The following is a 19,254-nucleotide window of genomic DNA, read 5'->3' on the forward strand; positions in this document are numbered from 1 at the left end:
AAAAAAACAGCTCACCCTGCTACTTCAAAAATCGCAGAGGCGCTAATTACTATTCCCCCTCCAGGCCACTATGGACGTAAGATGTAATTCAGCTGCCAGCCATTGCCAACGGCAGAATTATGCTGTTTCTATAGTAATCTGGGCTCTGACTTTTGACGGCCTGTCTGTAATTCACATTTTGGCCTATGGCGGCTCCTTGTGCACTCCCACTACACTGCACTTCATGGACGACAAGTTGTTCGGACTGGATCCCATGTGATTCCAGGTCTTCACAATGCCACTACTGAACACTGCTCTATACTAGAAACCAATGGTTGGGTGATCTTCACTACCAACACTGTGCACTGCGAAATGCACTTTTTTTCTGGAAATAAGGCTTTTGGACTGCAGACGCATATACAGTATTCTTGTTTCTGGCAGCCTACATCTTCTGTTGGTTGAATTATTTGAAACTATCTGTAGCCTTCTGAGGAAGTAGGCATTTAACCACTAAATATGTCAGAACTTCATATTAACACAATAGGTTCTTTATTGTCTTCAAAGCTGAATGCCATTCAATATATCCATTGCCATTTACAATGTATACTTTACTCTTGTCTCTGCCAGTTTCCTAACCAACAGTTTTATGGGAATGAGCTGTATGCAATGCAGCATGTATTAGGGATGTTTGCTATCCTAAGGGGTTTTACATACTATTTTTGTTCTATTTTAATTACTTGTGAGTCAATAACATTTTGTATACTTGTATGGTATAATATTTGAGTCTTCACACCTCAGGGTGTTTGATATATTTAGGTCACCAATAAATTGAACCAATCTGTTTTCCTCTAGTTTATAAATTTGTGCTGTTTTTACCGCTTATTTATCTACCACTGACCACACTGTAATAAAGTTTGTTGCTTTGGACCTCTTCATTACGCCCCCAGCTTGTATCATACAGCTTGTGATGCTGCAAATCTGAACGGCTCTATATTTTCTACTAACAAGCAACCAAAAAGACAGAACTCAGCTTGAAGAGCTGTCTTGAGAAAACTGCAGCAAGAGATGTTTTGACGGGAACAATAGTGTACAATGAAACATGTCAAATGAGAAAGTTACAACACAAGAAGTTATTTGGGAGCATGCCGAGGTAGGGGGAGAAGCTGTGAATTTTGGAAGATTGTGTCTTACACAATAACAAGTCTGTCTCAATCTACCTACCCACAGGCCATGGAAGTTCATATAAACAGGAGAGAGTGGGTATTTGGGACTCATTGGAGTAAGTGTTTACACTTCGACTGCATCCATCACCCTTCACCAAATGAATTATGGAGGGTGTTATCATGTTGATTTCCCAGAGCTGCCGCAAAAGATACCACAATCCAGTTTCTTGGCATCATGTGGCTGGGCATGTACTCACATGGTAAAACACATTTCTCCACTTGAATGGTTTCACGTGGTTTCTTTGTATTGAAACTCTGAAGTGATGGATTAACAAATGAGATGTCCATGTAGTTTAATGCTGGAATTAATAGAGATGAAAATGCCACAAGCATCAAGAGAAATACTAGGCTCCTCTTGTTTTCTACTACGTTCCTCTAGTTTTCCTCCTTCAGTTTACCGTATATGTGGTCTTTAGTAAGTAAAATAGTTTTGTTTGCCACAAAGGGGCTGACAGTTTCAAACTTGAGATGACAGCATTGTACTTGGTTTACTTGGCAAATGAATATTGTAGCACCATTATTGGAGGTCTTTGACATGCTGAGAATGTTGTCCTCTTGGTCAGTGGTTATGGCACTGTGCAGGCAATTTATATTTACTTGGACTTTAAAAATCCCATTTCCTTATACAGAGGTGGAAGGGAAAAATACTTCAATGGCTAAATCCTAAAAGAAGCATACATGGTGAGATATTTATTATGTTTACCGTGTTTGGAAATATCAAATTAAAGAAATGTTGTAAAGCACAATATTACCTTTGGCTTCTCTCCTTCCACAATGGGTGAGATTGATTTTAGGCATACTGGTCCACCTAGAGCACCAAACAAAATGACAAAACAGGACAGGTAACTGCAAATGTATGGACCTTCGTAAACATTATTTAAAAATTATAAATATTCAAGCATTGATCACCCAGAAAGAAATTACTCAGAATTATGGAACCTTTTTATCTTGCCGCATTACTTAACCACTTCGCATCCAGACCTTGTTTTCCCCTTATTGACCAGAGCAGTTTTGACGCTTTAGCGGTGCCCCTGTTTAATCACCAATAACTTAATCTGTACTCGTGCCACATAAATGATCTATATATCTTTTTTTTCAAGACAAACTAAGCTTTCATTGGGGGGTATTTGGTCCCAAGTTCCTCTCTATGCATGTTAATGGGAAAAAGGGGGGAAAATAAAAAAAATTCACTATTTCTCAATTTTGACCAATTTCTGTTTAAAAATAAAAAGTGCGATTGACATAAAAACGGTGCCACCAGTTAAAGTCGCCCCAGTATAGATATCCAGATGTGTCCCCAGTATCACCCCACCCCCCCAGTATAGCCAGATGTGTCCCCAATATTAGCCCCCCAGCATAGCCAGATGTGTCCCGTGTTTGCCACCCCCAGAATAGATTGACAGATGCACCCCCAGAAATAGTGCCCCTCTTTATAGCCAGATGTGTCCCCAGATCAGTATTACCCCCATTATGGCCAGATGTACCCCCAGGATTAGCGCTGCCCCCCATTATAGCCAAACGTGCCCCCAGTATTAAGTTATGCCCCCCCCCAGGTGCCCAGATGTGCAAAATTTGTAAACCCCCCTCCCCTTGGTTCCTCAGATGCCCCCCAATAAACATGTATACCCCCCTTTGGATATCCCCCTCCCCCCAAGAAACTATAGCCAGATGTCCCCCCCCATCAGGCAGCCCCCTCCATGCACTTATAGTTAATAAAAAGGCACAAGCAAGCAGCCACACTCACCTACCTCGGTCCTGCGACTATCCTGAAGCCTGATCCTCCGATCCCCGCTCTGCAGTCAGCCGCATATTGCCGGTAACCCGGGTCCCGGCTTGATGACGTCATCAAGCCGGGACCCGGGTTTCCGGCAATATGCGGCTGACTGCAGAGCGGGGATCGGAGGATCAGCCTTTAGGACAGTCGCAGGAACGAGGTAGGTGAGTGTAGCTGCTTGCTTGTGCCTTTTTATTAACTATATGTGCGCCGAGGGGGACAGATGAAGGATCGCTGCAGTTCACTACTGCAGCGATCATTCATGGGAGGGGGGTATACTAATTGGCCAAAAGGGAACATGTTCCCTTCCACCAATTAGTATTGCAGCTGACAGTGCCGGAGGGTGCACTCTAAAGAGCACCCGACCGTGCACAGCAGGGCTGCAGCCAGGTCAGTATATCTACGTCGCTGTGGCTTGGAGGATGCCACAGCTGACGTAGATATACTGTAGTGGAGGGGAAAGTGGTTAAAGAGACTCTGTAACAAAAAAAAGTTCCCCTGTGGGGTACTCATCTCGGTAGTGGGAAGCCTCAGGGTCCCAATGAGGCTTCCTACTCCACTGTAGCTGCAGTCAATCCAGCGCTGGCTACCCTGAAATTTCCCAGAATCCTCCCTCGACAAGGCTGACAAGGTTTGCTATATTTCCCTTCCCTTGCTCCAGCTGTTGCGGCTCTTGGCACAGAGATGGGCGAAAATAGCCGATCTCTGTCGGGTTCGCTGTACTACGCAGGCGCAGGAGACTTGCGCCTGCACAGTAGAGTGGGCCGACATCGATCGACTATTTCCATCTATCTTTGAGCGGAGAGCCGATACTGCGCATGCGCTGGAGCTGGGAAGGTAAATATTTACATCCCAGCTGTTCGGAAGGCCAGAGCGAGACCGCTGGGAGACACAGGAGGACGGGGAAGCCTCAAAAGGATCCAGAGGCTTCCCCCTACCGAGGTGAGTACCCCCAGGGGAACTTTTTGTCGTTACAGGTTTTCTTTAACCTGCATTTTATTGGATGATGCCAAAGTGCTTTGTTCCCAACCAGGAAAATCTCAGCATCACCCTTTTTCAAATCACACTCCTTCCATATTGGGCCATGAATGAATGGATCATAAATCAGTGTATTAAATATCTGTCGAAACTGGTTACGCTATATGGCTATTCTGACATGGAAACATAGCACTGTGAAATAAGTGTGGAGCTTTGGCTACTGGAGAGCAAGAAGCACCACACCAGGTTATTGGTGATAGTGGAGTAACTTTGACATAGTGTTGTGTTATAATTTAAGTAGGCCTCAGTTACTTGGCCTGAGGTTTATGTAAAAGGCTTGTCCGCAGTGTATGCCTTTAAAATCAATAGAGGTTTTGTGATGCAGGCAGAGGCATCTCAGGGTCTGCGTGTAGCAGAGGATACACGCAGATACTGAGAACATGTTCCTAAAAGAAGGCCATCGGCCTACTCTGACCTCCACGTACACCACAGGAACAGTAAACATCGGCCATATTTACTAAACATCCACATTCCTGGGGGCGTGGCTAGCCGCGATGGTGTGAGGACGTCTTCTCTGTCTGCTCTCCCGGTCCGAGCGCAACACTGAGCTTTTCCCACCTCCGCAGCCCAGCAGCGACGGCGAAAAGTGACGGATCCTTCTCCCCAGCTCCCGCTCGTCACACAGACACCTCTCCCGTGCAGATCGGCGGCGGACATTAGCCGCGAGTATACAGGCCGCAGAAGCCGGGATCTCTACTGTGCTCAGAGCCGGACTAGGCTCCACAAGTAAGTGCTGGCAGCTCCAAGACTGTGTTCCTCACCCTCCCAAGGCACAGCACACATCTCCCCAGACACCAGCATGACAAAATACGGGCCATCGCTCACCCCAGCTGAAAAATTAGCCCGTTTTGCACATGGGGAGAATCAAGAGGACACTGACTCCTGCTGCCAAGATGGCGCTGACCCCTGCCATAAGGATGAGGGAGGAGAGGCTGCACCACCTGCTACTGCTCCAGACTCTGCCATATCAGCAGATAACTCTGCACAAGAGACTTTGAAGCCTAAAAAGTCTAGGCAGAGAAAAAAGAAAGGTGAAAGTGACAAGCAGGCTCAAGGGCTGCAGGAGGAGGAAGGGAGTGATACAGAGCCATCTCGTGCAGAAATAATGGACGCCATAAAATCTCTGCAAATTAATCTTACTTCTCGTCTTGATACCATACACACTGAGTTATCGTTTGTCAAGCATGACTTGGCTAACCTGAGAGATAGCACTAGGGAAACAGAAAGGAGAGTGAGTGCAGTAGAAGACACTGTGAGACCTCTTCAGTCCTCCTTAGGCGATATGCGGAAAGTGTCGGAAGGCCACACATTCAAGCTGGATGACTTAGAAAATCGTTCTAGGCGTTCCAATTTGCGCTTTGTTGGAATACCTGAAAAAGCTGAGGGAACTCATCCGGAGATATTCCTAGAAGACTGGCTGAAGAAATCTCTCCCAGACATGCAACTTTCTCGTGCTTTCAGCATAGAGCGTGCACATCGGGTCCCCGGGGGCCCTCCGAAACCTGGATCTGTACCAAGACCTATGGTTGCTAAACTGCTTAACTACCGGGATAAAATTGAAATCCTGAGGGCAGCTCGGAATATCCCTGATTTACAAATTAACGGTGTTAGAGTTTCTATATACCAAGACTACTCTGCTGAGATTCAGCGCCAAAGGGCCACTTTTTCCCGCGCTAAACAAAGTCTACGTGAAAATAGTGTTGAATACAGCATGATGTTTCCTGCTAAGCTTAGGGTCCAACATAATGATAAAGTCATTTTCTTCACTGACCCAGGTGAAGCCATAAAGTGGATGGAACTTCAGGGCATGGCGATAGCGCGCCCGGCTAGAGGCCTTAAACGCTGAACTGTACTATTCCATAGAGATCTTCACTATCCACATTTACTGTCTGAACTTTGATTGCTCTAAATGAAGTGGCTGCGAATAACTGAACACTCTTTTCGTCGCATTTATTGATGCCTGGAATCATACATTGATGTATGAGTGTAAATGGTATATGTCATGTGCCACTGAAAACGCCACTAATAACTAAGCTGTTGCTCAGGGAGCATATTCAATACCATCCTAAATGCATTATATGCTATAAAATTAGTTATTCTGTTTCTTTAAGGACTTTGATGCATAACTGTTATATTTTTAAAAGAAAAGGTTTATAAGCTTATTCTTGATATATTGATATCCTGTTGCATGATTGTACTATTTTTTAAAAAAAGAGAGAGGTCAATATGTTAGTCTCTGGTATACTGACACTCAGGAAGAACAATTTTATACAGCCTATATAGTATTTGCACTATATATTACAAATAGAAATTGCATGGGGTATTGAATGTTTTTTACTGTATTATTATGCGGTATTATTATCAAACGGTTAATATTGATTGGAAGAAAATTATTGCATTTTTTTTTGGGGGGGGGGGGGGGGGCTGGGGATTCTATACATATATATATGCAGATGTTCAATTTGTTTTTTACGAATGGGTAAAACGAAATATCTGGTGCTGTGGGTCAAAACAAACATTTTTAAGAATATAGTAAGAGAGTCTCGGACCGGGACAGGCTATACCACAAGTTATCTCCATTATCGGTTCAGGTGTTTGGGGTACTGAGGCTTCCCGTAGGTTGGTATGGGGGGCAGGGTGGGTTAAGGGGGGGTTTTGTTATGAGTACATTTGGGCTAACATTAGACATGTATGTGGAAATCTAAGGTACACTATTGAAAGCATGGAAGTGCAGGTATATGAGCAGCGCAGCAGGATTTTTTTCAACCATGGTACAGCTTAAATTGATGACATGGAATGTCAGAGGTCTAAATAATAAAATTAAGCGCAAATTGGTCTTTGATTACATTAAACAGCAGTCCCCGCATATCATATGCCTGCAGGAAACCCATATAACTGGAGCTAGAGCCATAACTCTTAAAAAGCCATGGATTTCTAATTATTATCTCGCCCACTTCTCTGCGTACTCGAGAGGAACAGTCATCTTGTTGGCAAAAACGTTCCCTGGTAGCGTTGACGGTATAAGAATAGACCTTAGGGGTGCATTTGTTATTCTTAAGTGCACTATTGAAGGTCGACCGCTAACCATTGTCTCCATATATGTTCCCCCTCCATTCTCTGCTAACTTTTTGGAACAGATTTCCTGCAAGTTACATGATATACTAGAGGGTCCGTTAATAGTTGCTGGGGATTTTAATGCTGTCATAGATCCTGGACTAGATAGGTTGAGCAGAGGTGGTAGAACGTATTCAGCACTATTGAATTGGATGGACATCTATGGGTTGGTAGATATTTGGAGATGGAAATTTCCAGAAAAGAGGGAATATACATGCTACTCAGATACCTATGGAACGTTATCTAGGATTGATATGGTGATGGGCACTGCGGACGTTCTTTCCTGCGTCCAGAGTATTCAACACCTGACACATGGTATATCTGATCATACACCTATACTCTGCTGTCTTAAAATTCAGGGCCCTCGTGAAACAGGGCTGTGGAGAATGGGGCCTTGGTGGCTAGAGGAACAGATAGTTTTTCAAGAGTGTAAAGAGGGATACCAGCGCTACTGGAATGAAAATGAGGGGTCAGTTGACTTACTAACATGCTGGGATGCAGGAAAGGCTGTTTTGAGGGGCATTTTTAGAGCATCCTTATCGATAATTAGGAATAATGAGACAGCCCTGCAAACCTACTATGAGAAAGAGTCTGTTGCCAGTAAAGACCAGCTCACAGCAAATCCATCTCCAGAAAACTATGCAACGTGGAAAGTAGCTAGGAGAAAATTGGAATTGAAGCTATTGGATAGAGCCAAACGTTGGGATTTAATACATACACAACAACAATTTGAATTTGGTAATAAGTGCAGTAAGGTTCTGGCCTATCTCCTAAGAAGTAATTCCGACACCTCTGCCATTCTGAGGGTCATTGACTCTAAAGGGGAAATTTGTACACTATCTCAAAGTATAGCTGAGGCTTTTCAAGAATTTTATTCTAACTTGTATTCATCCAAATTAGGGGAGGTAGATGAACAAATCGATGCATTTCTTGGCAATTTGAATCTGCCAACTCTGTCCCCTGATGCAGTAATGGCACTGGATGCAGCAGTATCTACTGAGGAGATAGAGCTGGCCTTGATGTCCTTTAATAAGGGGAAAGCCCCAGGATTGGATGGAATCCCAATAGAGTGGTACATAAAAAACAAAACTTCCATGATACCCCGACTACATACTTTATTTAAATGCATAGGTGAATGTCAAACTGTTCCCCCCTCTATGAGAGAAGCATTAATAGTACTTCTGTTGAAACCAGGCAAACCACCGGAGCTATGCGAATCATATCGCCCCATTTCTCTAATGAATAACGATATGAAAATCTTGGCTAAGATTCTGGCGAACCGGCTGCAGAAGTTTATTCAGATGATCATACATCCGGATCAGACTGGATTTATTCCTGGCAGATCTACCAAATTAAATATTCGTCGGCTATTCTCTAATCTTCAATTTCCCCACACTAACTCTGGGTCACGAATTATTCTATCGTTGGATGCCAATAAGGCATTCGACTCTATAGAATGGCCTTTTTTAATCAAAGTATTACAGAAATTCGGATTTGGGGACGGTTTTGTTCGCTGGTTCCGGATTCTTTACAATGCCCCCACAGCCAGACTTCGTGTAAATAGCCATATTTCTGAACCATTCCAGATTCTTAGAGGTACCCGCCAAGGGTGCCCCCTGTCACCTTTTCTTTTTTCCATTGCTCTAGAACCATTGGCACAAACAATTAGAGAGTCATCTAGCATTAATGGTCTTAAAATTAATAAAACTGAAGAACGCATTTCATTATATGCAGATGACATGCTCATATATTTAGCTGATCCAGATACTTCGTTATCCGTAGTTTTGAAGATTTATGATGACTTTGGCAGCATTTCGGGCCTAAATATTAATTGGACGAAATCTATTCTATTTCCCCTGGATGATTTTGATAGATCCGTTATTTGTAATGACTCTAAACTCATTGTTGTAGATAAATTCAAATACTTAGGGGTTTGGGTACAAAAAGACAACACCAAATATATAGAGGAGAATCTTTATCCAGCACTTAACCATGTTGAGCAAAAACTAAAAAACTGGAACTCTTTACCCCTAAATCTATACGGCAGAGTACATTCTGTTAAAATGGTCATAGCTCCTAAATTGCTATACCTTTTACAAATGGCACCTGTATGGGTTCCTCAATCCTTTTTCAAAAAAATTGATTCTTTGATAACCACTTTCATTTGGTCTGGCTCCCAACCTAGAATTTCTTTAGCAACCCTTAGAATGCCTGTTGATCAAGGTGGTATGGCCTTACCTCATTTCTTTATATACTATTTGGCAACGCAACTTACCCCTATACAGGGCTGGTTGGGGGAGGAAAGAGGGGACACTAGTCTTCAAACTGAAGCGGATATTGCCACCTCCTATGAGGCGCTTTGTGGGGCAATATATAGGTCAGGTGTTCCTATTAAGCAAGCCGGGTTACAGCTTATTAATAATACAATTAAAGTATATAAAAAGGCAGGGAGGATAGTGCAGGTAGATGAGGAACTGATATCCCCTAGTGCCCCGCTTTGGTTTAACAAAAATCTGCCGGAATTGCTGCCATTGTCTGAAAATAATCTCTGGAGACGGTATGGTATAAAGTACGTGCATCAACTTTTTCTGGATGGTCAATTTAAAGATTTTTCTAAATTTCGCCAGGAGTTCAGTATCCCCCAATGGTCCAGATTTCTATATTTTCAACTCCGTCATGCTATTCAATCACAAATGGGGTTAGCTAATGTTAAGGTGCAGCCTTCTACTTTAGAATTATTGCTACTAAATAGGGACAAAGATAAGCTGATATCTAGATACTATAATTATCTCTTGAGGCACTCACAGAAAGGAAAAGCTCAATCTATACGTGACAAATGGCAGATAGAAGGGTCTACTCTGACACCTGAGGCATGGGAGGAGATAGCGGAGACATACCATAAAACAGTGATCTCCTCTAGGGATAAGATCACTCAGCTCAAATGGCTACATCAGATATATTTTGCCCCATCTAGACTTGCTCGAATTAGCATTCTTCATAGTGACCATTGTTTTAAATGTGGAATTGCAGCAGCCGATTTTTTGCATTGTGTGTGGTTTTGCCCACTAGTCCAACAATACTGGAAGTCAGTGACACATTTTATCCAATCTAAATTGAATCTACCAGTGGTGCTCTCGGCCTATCAATGTTTATTGGGAATTTTATCCGATATCAGTTGCAATAAATATAAAAAGAAATTACTTAGAATACTACTCTTCTATGGAAGGAAATGTCTTTTACTAAAATGGAAATTACAAGTACTACCTACACTAACTGAATGGAAATCCCTGGTAAATTCAAATATATCACTTTATAAACTTACTTATCAAGCTCGTGGGCAATTCTCTATATTTGATAAAATTTGGGGATGCTGGGTAGACTCGATGGATACGATAATTCCACACCTAGATATAACTGCCTCGATACAAGATTTTCATAGATAGTGAGCAGTATTTGTTGGATGGGTCTCTATGCTAATTTGATTAATTAATTGACTTCGCTGAATAACCTTTGACCTCTGACGTTCATGATACGTGTTATACCTCTTTACTATGTAAAACTGTGCTAATTTCTTTTCATTTGAGATGACTGCATCCTGCATTGTTGCTGTGATATATCATGTTGTACAATCTGAGCTATTCTGTACCTGAATGTACTCTGGGTTATTGTTATTTGTTAACTGTCTGTTGGCTTTGCCTTAAAAAATCAATAAAAATTCTCTGTTAAAAAAAAAAAACATCCACATTCCTGCATTTAGGTCAAATGCCTCATTAATTATTAATCAAGTAGGTGGGTATGATGACACCACGAGTGGGTCCACCAATAATCTGATCTAGGGGGTGGCGAAGATGATGTCATATTTAACTCTTTCCTAGTCGGTATTAAACCCGGAGTGAGCGATGGAGAGAGCATTCTGCTTCTTCCTTCCGCACTAGCTCGCAAGGGCGACTGGGACCTCTAAGCATGTTCTTCCTTTCTGTAATCTGATTTAATGTATGCTGTACATAGGTAGTTTAGTGTAACGTAGTTAGGAAGAAGGTACCTGATTGACTTCAGCAGGGAGTCTAATCACGAGCTTGTAACGCAACATGAAGATTGGCATGGCTAGGATATGATGAATGTATCTATCTGTATTCCCGTTTCCTGAATTAATAACGTAAACATTGAAGAAGCCTGAGAAAGTCTATCTCCTGCTTGCTGTGTGGAGAGTCAAGTGATCTCCCAGTCTGTGAGACGTAACTGTAAGAAGTTACTGGTGTCGAAGCAAGGTGATATAAGAACAGTTTATAACAGTGGCGCTGAAACCCTTCCCTGCCTAGCAAAACAAGCAGACAGGGGCCGGGGGCCAAAGAAGAAGTTTTCAAGATATTCCACAGCAAAACAAGCGGAATAGACGCGGACTGTTAAGCTTATCAAGCTGAGACTGATAAGCTGGTGTGAGTGTGTGGGAGCCGAGCACACGGGCTGCAATTCGAGGAAACCAGCGGCGAAACTCGTGGATGTTAAACTTTGACTGTAAGTGCACGCAGTCATAGCCTAAACCGGATCGCAGGTGACTGGAAGGCTCCGAGGCCGGCTGGCAGCTGCCGCTGGAGATCGATCCGCTGAGCCAGTGTGGGTACACAGAGATGACGCTCAGTAGTTCCAGGGATCCACTCAGTTTCGTGGAGTTGCCAAAAGCTGGTCGAATTGGCAGGCGTACGAAGTCCTCTCAGGCAAGTATGATTTACGTTGTTATATGGCGTTATCTGTGTTGTATTTGGTGTTATAACAAGGAGAGGATAATGTGGTCATATGTACATTCTGTGCTAATTGCAGCGTGGAGGCTGCGTGCTTCATTTTTTTTTTTTTTTGTTCCTCCTATGTTGGTTTTGTTTTTTTTCTCCCCGTCCAGAGACTGGGAGTGATGCCAGCTGTGTTTTAGCCTAGCAGAGAGCGCCCCGCGGAAGAGATAGGGGGGGGGGGGCGGCTGTCGAGCAGGTGGAGGGGGAGGGAGAGGATAGAAGAGGAAAGCGAGTGTCTTTCTGTTTGTGGGATGTTCTGCAAGTTTCTCGCATTTCCAGTCGGTGCTGCTGCTAACATGTTTTTCAATGTCTGTATTGTGTTGTTGGGTGTGTGGCGAGCTCCGGCTGATAACGGTTTCAGAAGAAGTTCTAGCTGGGATGTTAACAGTTAAAACAGTTAAAGTGGTTTGGAGTCGTATAGCTCGCTCGGGCGGTTCTTAGTTATGTCTGTGATAGAGTGAGAAAGATTCCTACGTCTCTGGGGATCTGTATGTCTGATTGCAGTTCGGATTACAGCTGAGACGTGAAGGAATGCTGAGGCTGATCTTTGTGCACTGTGGATAGATGCTGTGTAACTATGCATAAAAAATGTTTGTTCTGTTTGAGTTTGTGTTTTCTCCTAAGGTATAGGAACGAGAGGCTGCTATGGGAGCAGCCATCTTAGCTGGCAGTCCAGGACTCAAAATGGCGGCAGTGGAGAGAGCCTGCCCCCGAGAGTCATGGCCCCCACACGTCATGGCAGGGGGGAGGAGGGGCTGGGGGATCCACGTCACGTCAGGCTGTGCTCGCGGCTCCGGGCAGAGCAGCTGAAAGGGAGGGAGGTAGAAATACAGAGACATGCTACTGTGTGTCTCGGTTCTCGAAGTATTTCCCCAGAGGTTTTCCCTGGGTCCATGGAAAGGAATGCCAGGATACGTGCACCAAGCTATTACTGTAAGGTTAGCAGGAGCACGGATAGAAAGAGTGTCCCAGCTAGGTGCAGGGACACACGTAGGAGTGCAGGTCAGGAAAGTGTCTGTACTGAGTTGCTTACGGGATTATTCCTGTAAGTGGGGCACCTTAATGGGTGGTGCAGCATGAGTTCCCAATAGAAGGAAAGGGGGACAAGTGCATCAGGGGGGTGCCGGAGGTGGAAAAAAGGGAGTTGACCAATCCGGGTTTCCGTCGCCGCTGCTGCAGAGCGGTAACGTTTTTTTCCGTTTTTTGTCGTGGACAGGGCCAGAGCTTGACTGAGAGGTCTATGCTGGGCTGGGGCTGTTTTTGTGCGTTTTTTTTTCGTCCACTGATTGGTCAAATATGTTTTTTCCAGCTCCTATCAATTGTAGCACCAAGAACAAAAACTGACCGCAGTTCATGGGGCAATTATACAGATGATAGAATTGCCATGTACAGAGTGACAGTGTATCAGTACGCTGTTTGCCATGTGACTACCTACCATGTGGGCATTCAGGGATCTGCATACAGGCATGTGACGCTGGTATGCTTAGCCCTGCACCCTGTGTAGTTTAAGTGCAAAGTGCTCCTTCCTACAGGGAGGCAGCCGTTTTTTGTGAAGTCTGGGGGTAGTGGCACGGCAAACATTGGTCAGAGCCTCAGAGGGTACAACACACAGAACTTCTAGCAGAGCTGGTATCGCGATGAAGTTCTAGATAAGTAAATGCGATAATGAGTAAGAGCATTGCAGGCTCACCTGCAAAGCAGCATCAGGTGTGGCATTCGTAATCTGTGCATGCGACGGCCGCGCATGGACAGATAAGGGGGGATGTGGAGTGAGCTGCAATGAGGTGAGAGCTTCCAAAGGTGAAGTCCGCGGGAGCATATTTTAAACAGGTAAGTACTGAGGATAGTACTGAGGTAGGGGGGTGAAGTTTAACTCCAATCTACCAATAAGAGTAAACAGAGTTCATGAGAACCATAGAGCAACGAGATCAATTACGATATATATTGATCAATTTCAAGTGTACAGAGTACAAGCCGCAGGGCGAATCCCAAATCATTAATAAGAATTGATTTGTTTGTATTTCGATTTCAGGAGTTGGGCAATATGGAATCGAGACAGCTGCAGTGCTGGCAGCAAAGCTGGAGATGTCAGTCGGATAAGCGAAAGGTTCCAGATGCCAATCTAAGTTTGGAGAAACACGAGATTCCTGAAATTGGAAAGAGACTAAAACACGAGATTCCTGAAATTGGAAAGAGACTAAAAACCGAGGTTCCTGAGATCGGAAAACGTCTAAAAAAACTGACTGAGCAAAGCATAGTGCAAATTGCCAATGTTTTTCTTTCCCAAGGTGGTGCTTTTATAATGAAGAGTACCGTGCTGATGGTGATCCTAGGTTGCCATTCCGTCCTAGGAGAACGAAGAGAGGACATTCTCATGTATAATAAGGGGTTAATGAGAATGCAAGGCCCAAGCATGTTAATGTTGGGTGACAAAGGTACTAATCCTTTCACACCTCCCTCCGCTTGGCACAGATGGACCATGCAGGGACGGAGGAAAAGAGCACTTGTGCCAGGAGAAAACAAATTTCATGGCACAATGTGGGTGAAAGGGCTGAAAGGTCAGGTGTGCTGGAAGGGTGACGTGAGCGGCAGTGTAAACCTGCTATTGAATGTCACACTCCCAGAATCGATGCACCGATCCAAAGTTGTGTTAAAAGGTACATTGCAGTACAATGGGTACATGCAAAAGGTGGAGTGTGTGATTCAGGGGTACCTTGTCTTGGTTATGCAGAGTGAGATGGTTCCAGATTGGAGAGGAACAAGTAGGAGGCGTCAATTCTCCTGCCGGAGAGACGCGGGGGACAACATCACACTCTGGAACTACCAACAGAGAGTGCCTCTGAAACAACTATACACACGTAAAGGCTGGAAAGCCGAGGGTTTGTGGCTCTCGAAACAAGAAGAAAAAATCGAGATCAAGCCACATTTCCAGGTGACAAAGAGGGTGGGGAGAGCGGTCCCGGGGGAGGGAAAGCCAACACAGGTAACATCCTCACTACAGGGGTCACAACATGAGACAATACCACACAGTCCATATTCCAGCACTTATCCTCATGCTAGATGGGTAAGTGAGGAGGTACTCTTAATCGAACGATTGCAGAGAGTACATTCTTCCCGACCTAAGGTACGCATTTTGCCCCAGGACATAAGGGGGGCAAAGGTCCAAACAGGACAGTTGGGAACAGCGTTTGTCATTGATATGCTAATCAATTTCCCAGAAGAAAGAGTACCTACCGTATTCTTCTGGGGAGGGCCACAAGGGTTAGCATGGGACGTGAGTTGGATGGATCCGGGGACCTTTTGGAGTAGAGAGGTAGAATCCTGGGATACATCAGGTAGCACCCCGGGGACTCTCTATGACGGAAGGGTGATGGGACTAAAAAGGGGGAGTTTAAAAATAGCGCCCTTAGTCCGGGAGGATGAAGGACCATGGACATATGGTTTTTGCATCCCACAGTCCCTAGAGTTTAAGGGTCCAAATAGATCTTGCATAATGAGAAGGGGAACCGTGACAGTAAAAGTGGGGATTCCCCCAACGCCTAAAGCTCAGGTAGTCACCCTGTCAGGGACTACTCAGGAACCCCACCTACCGTCATGTGAGACACATCAGGTTGTAAAAAGTGGCCCTTTCCAGTTAAATCAACTGAGGGCGACTCCAGTGATCATGGAGGCCCAGCTTCAATTGATCACTTGGCAGATTAATTTAGAAGAGTGGGTAATATCTAATATATACCCTAACTGCAGCACTGTCACTGCCACCCTGGTACAGGCTTTTATGTCATGGGCACATTCCACGGGGAATAGCGTAGCCAGAAGAAGGTCCCGAGATTTAACAGATACACTCTTGGGAGGCGTGGGCGCTGGAATGGGGGTAGCAAACAGTGTAGACATAGAAGGGATGACGGAGGTCATTCAACAATTAGGCACATTGGGACAACAGAATGTGGGTACCCAACACCATCTGAACTTGGTCTTGGAACAGTTAACGCACAACACATATGAAGTTCTGGGGTACACTCAAAGGCACATTCAAATAATTCTTCAGAAGATGATTGAACATGCTAGGGGTACTGCATGGGAGACAGCATGCCTGTCAATGCAGACCGAGTTAACAGCAGATTTTAAGATAATGGCTCAAGCCTTATCAGAAGGTAAAACTCCTTTACAGCTGAGACTTGACAAGGAGCGATTTGTCGATTTTCCGGGGGAAGGATCTTTTGCATGGAGGCACCGAGAGGTGTGGATAAACAAATGGATGGGATGCGACAATTTTTTATGCACCGCTACTTCCTTAGTTCCTACCGTCGGAGAAACTCAGGTAGTTTTTCCAGTAGTATCCCTGGGTACACCTGTTTCCTCAACACATGTCTTACACCATGACCTGAGAGGTCAACGGTTTTTGGTGCTAGACGGGGAGGTGAAACAAGTAGATTTGTCATCATGCTGGCAATTCTCAGAGAGGTACCTGTGTTTGCCGGGGCAAGTCCGATTTAGTGAGGACGCTTGCTGGCTCAATAACACAGAGTGCGCAGCTGCCATCCAAAAGATCCCTCCTAATGCCAAACCAATATCTCCGGTGGCTGAAGGAAAAGTGTGTTTTTTAAACATGAGGTCTAATGACACATTCATTGTACATTTTCATAATTGTTCCGATAGGGTTGGTCTTTTAAGGGGAACATATTGTGTGAGCGGAGATCCCATACGGATCAAGTCATCCAGGTTTGACTACGTGATCCCTCAAATTGTGAGGAGAACTCTAAAGTTCAAAGCTCCACAGGAGGTGCCCATCCTGAGGGATAACACGCCATGGGACAAATGGGTACAGGTTTTGACACAAGATCACACTTTGTTAAAACGGTTAAACAAACAGAACACTAAATTAGAGGTGATATTTCGTCATGATCAAGGCGATCTTAAAGAGGTTGAACACAAATATAATCAGGTGAGTTCCAGTCTGACCTGGTGGAAACGGTTTCTGGCAATATTCCAGGGACATTCGGACTGGGCCTCTGCAATTCAGAATTTCTTCCTACATCCACTGGTCATAGTGATGGGGGTGGCAATCTTGGGAATCATTATACAGGTGAGTTTGTGTGTAAAATTACGCAAACAAATTAACCTGGTCCAGAGATTGGTGCCTCATAAACAATCTCATGAACCCATATTTTCAAATTAAGGGATATACAGGGTTATGGGTATAGGTTTAGTAGTACCTGTGATGGAGCTGATTGTATAAAGGCGTTCTTTTAGAAGGCACCTGGCACTGCTCCCTTGAGTAACAACCAAACGAGTTTCACTTTTCTGTGGTCATGCAAGTTTGTGAGTGATACGCAAGTGACGCAAATGCTGAGCATGTGGTATAGAGGGATTTAGAAGTAGGGCCTCCCCAGAGAGCCTGGTTACAGGAAGACCAAGAGGTCGTGCTCTCTCTCTTCGAGGGGTAACCCCTGAGAGCAGAGAAGTTGTGTGAGCACGAACATCGAAAAGTGAAACATAAAAGAAAGAAACCAGGTACTGGGAGGTTCAGACGCTGGGATCTGCAGGTCAAGCCGTTTTAGGGGGGATTGTTATAATTTAAGTAGGCCTCAGTTACTTGGCCTGAGGTTTATGTAAAAGGCTTGTCCGCAGTGTATGCCTTTAAAATCAATAGAGGTTTTGTGATGCAGGCAGAGGCATCTCAGGGTCTGCGTGTAGCAGAGGATACATGCAGATACTGAGAACATGTTCCTAAAAGAAGGCCATCGGCCTACTCTGACCTCCACGTACACCACAGGAACAGTAAACATCGGCCATATTTACTAAACATCCACATTCCTGCATTTAGGTCAAATGCCTCATTGATTATTAATCAAGTAGGTGGGTATGATGACACCACGAGTGGGTCCACCAATAATCTGATCTAGGAGGTGGCGAAGATGATGTCATATTTAACTCTTTCCCAGTCGGTATTAAACCAGGAGTGAGCGATGGAGAGAGCATTCTGCTTCTTCCTTCCGCACTAGCTCGCAAGGCCGACTGGGACCTCTAAGCATGTTCTTCCTTTCTGTAATCTGATATAATGTATGCTGTACATAGGTAGTTTAGTGTAACGTAGTTAGGAAGAAGGTACCTGATTGACTTCAGCAGGGAGTCTAATCACGAGCTTGTAACGCAACATGAAGATTGGCATGGCTAGGATATGATGAATGTATCTATCTGTATTCCTGTTTCCTGAATAAATAACGTAAACGTTGAAGAAGCCTGAGAAAGTCTATCTCCTGCTTGCTGTGTGGAGAGTCAAGTGATCTCCCAGTCTGTGAGACGTAACTGTAAGAAGTTACTGGTGTCGAAGCAAGGTGATATAAGAACAGTTTATAACATGTTGCAGCTGCTCTGTAGCCAAAACATCACATACTGGACTCTGAAGAGGACAGAGTGAGTATTGGTTAGCCATTAGCATTAGTGGGCCCACTAATCATACAATCTTAATTGTACCATCTTACTAAATCTACGGTATGTAGTAAAATGGTAAATTGAGTGAATATACTTTAGGTAGTCCATCGTTACACATAAGTAGTAAGATTGTACAATAAAGAATGGAGCATTGATTGGCATCTCTAGCTGTTTAGGTGTCAATTAGGAGTGGTGGTGAGTAAGGTTCTAATAATTCTGAGTTGTTGCACATTTTATGTTAATTTGTGCAGTTCTTGCTTTTAATTATTCCATCTCCCGGCTGTATAATTTTGCAAAAAAATTAGCACCAACTTGGAATTACAGTACTAGCATCTCACTGACCATGCTTTGTGCCAATATTAGGAAGGTTAGTGTTGAGAATAGGGCAGGAGGAGATTAGTGTTAATTTTCTATAGTTATGAGTAGGGCTGTGGAGTCGGTACAAACATAATCCGACTCTGACTCAGTTTATGAAACCAGCGACTCCAGGTACCCAAAAATTGCTCCGACTTCTCGACTCCGACTCCAAAGCCCTGGTTATGAGATCAGTGTTAGGTGTGAGGAAGAGGACTAAGATATGACAGGGAGGTGAGAATTAGGCATACAGACTCCATAACTGGGGCATTTAAAAATGTGGCGAAACACATTATATCAGCGTCAGCCTCAAGTAACTGATCTGCCAGCATATTGCTACACGCTCTGCAATCCCACTGACCTAACCCCAAGGGTAAATTACTTTCTCTACCTGTGGGATCTATCCATCTCTGATCCAGCCATGGCAATTCTTGCTGGACTCTAACTAACTCGACTGATTGGGCGATAAGACCGTGTATAACATCTGTTGACGTAGATGTATACTTTATGCTTTAATTCGTCCTTTCTCATGAATTATGAACTTGAAAAATGATGC

At 44.1% G+C, this 19,254-nt stretch overlaps 1 protein-coding gene across 1 annotated transcript in view; it reads right to left on the reverse strand.

Moving 5' to 3' along the window:
- The window catches only part of ARHGEF40 (Rho guanine nucleotide exchange factor 40), a 168,527-nt gene continuing 149,273 nt past the window's right edge, over positions 1-19,254 (reverse strand). The window contains exons 20-21 of the mRNA XM_068240785.1: positions 1,955-2,010; positions 1-1,865 (exon numbers count right to left, since the gene is read on the reverse strand). Coding sequence (XP_068096886.1) covers positions 1,824-1,865; positions 1,955-2,010 — 98 coding nt within the window. The 3' untranslated portion in view covers positions 1-1,823. The remainder of the gene's footprint in view (positions 1,866-1,954; positions 2,011-19,254) is intronic.

The sequence above is a fragment of the Hyperolius riggenbachi genome, chromosome 1 (assembly GCF_040937935.1).
Source record: "Hyperolius riggenbachi isolate aHypRig1 chromosome 1, aHypRig1.pri, whole genome shotgun sequence".
NCBI lineage: Eukaryota > Metazoa > Chordata > Amphibia > Anura > Hyperoliidae > Hyperolius > Hyperolius riggenbachi.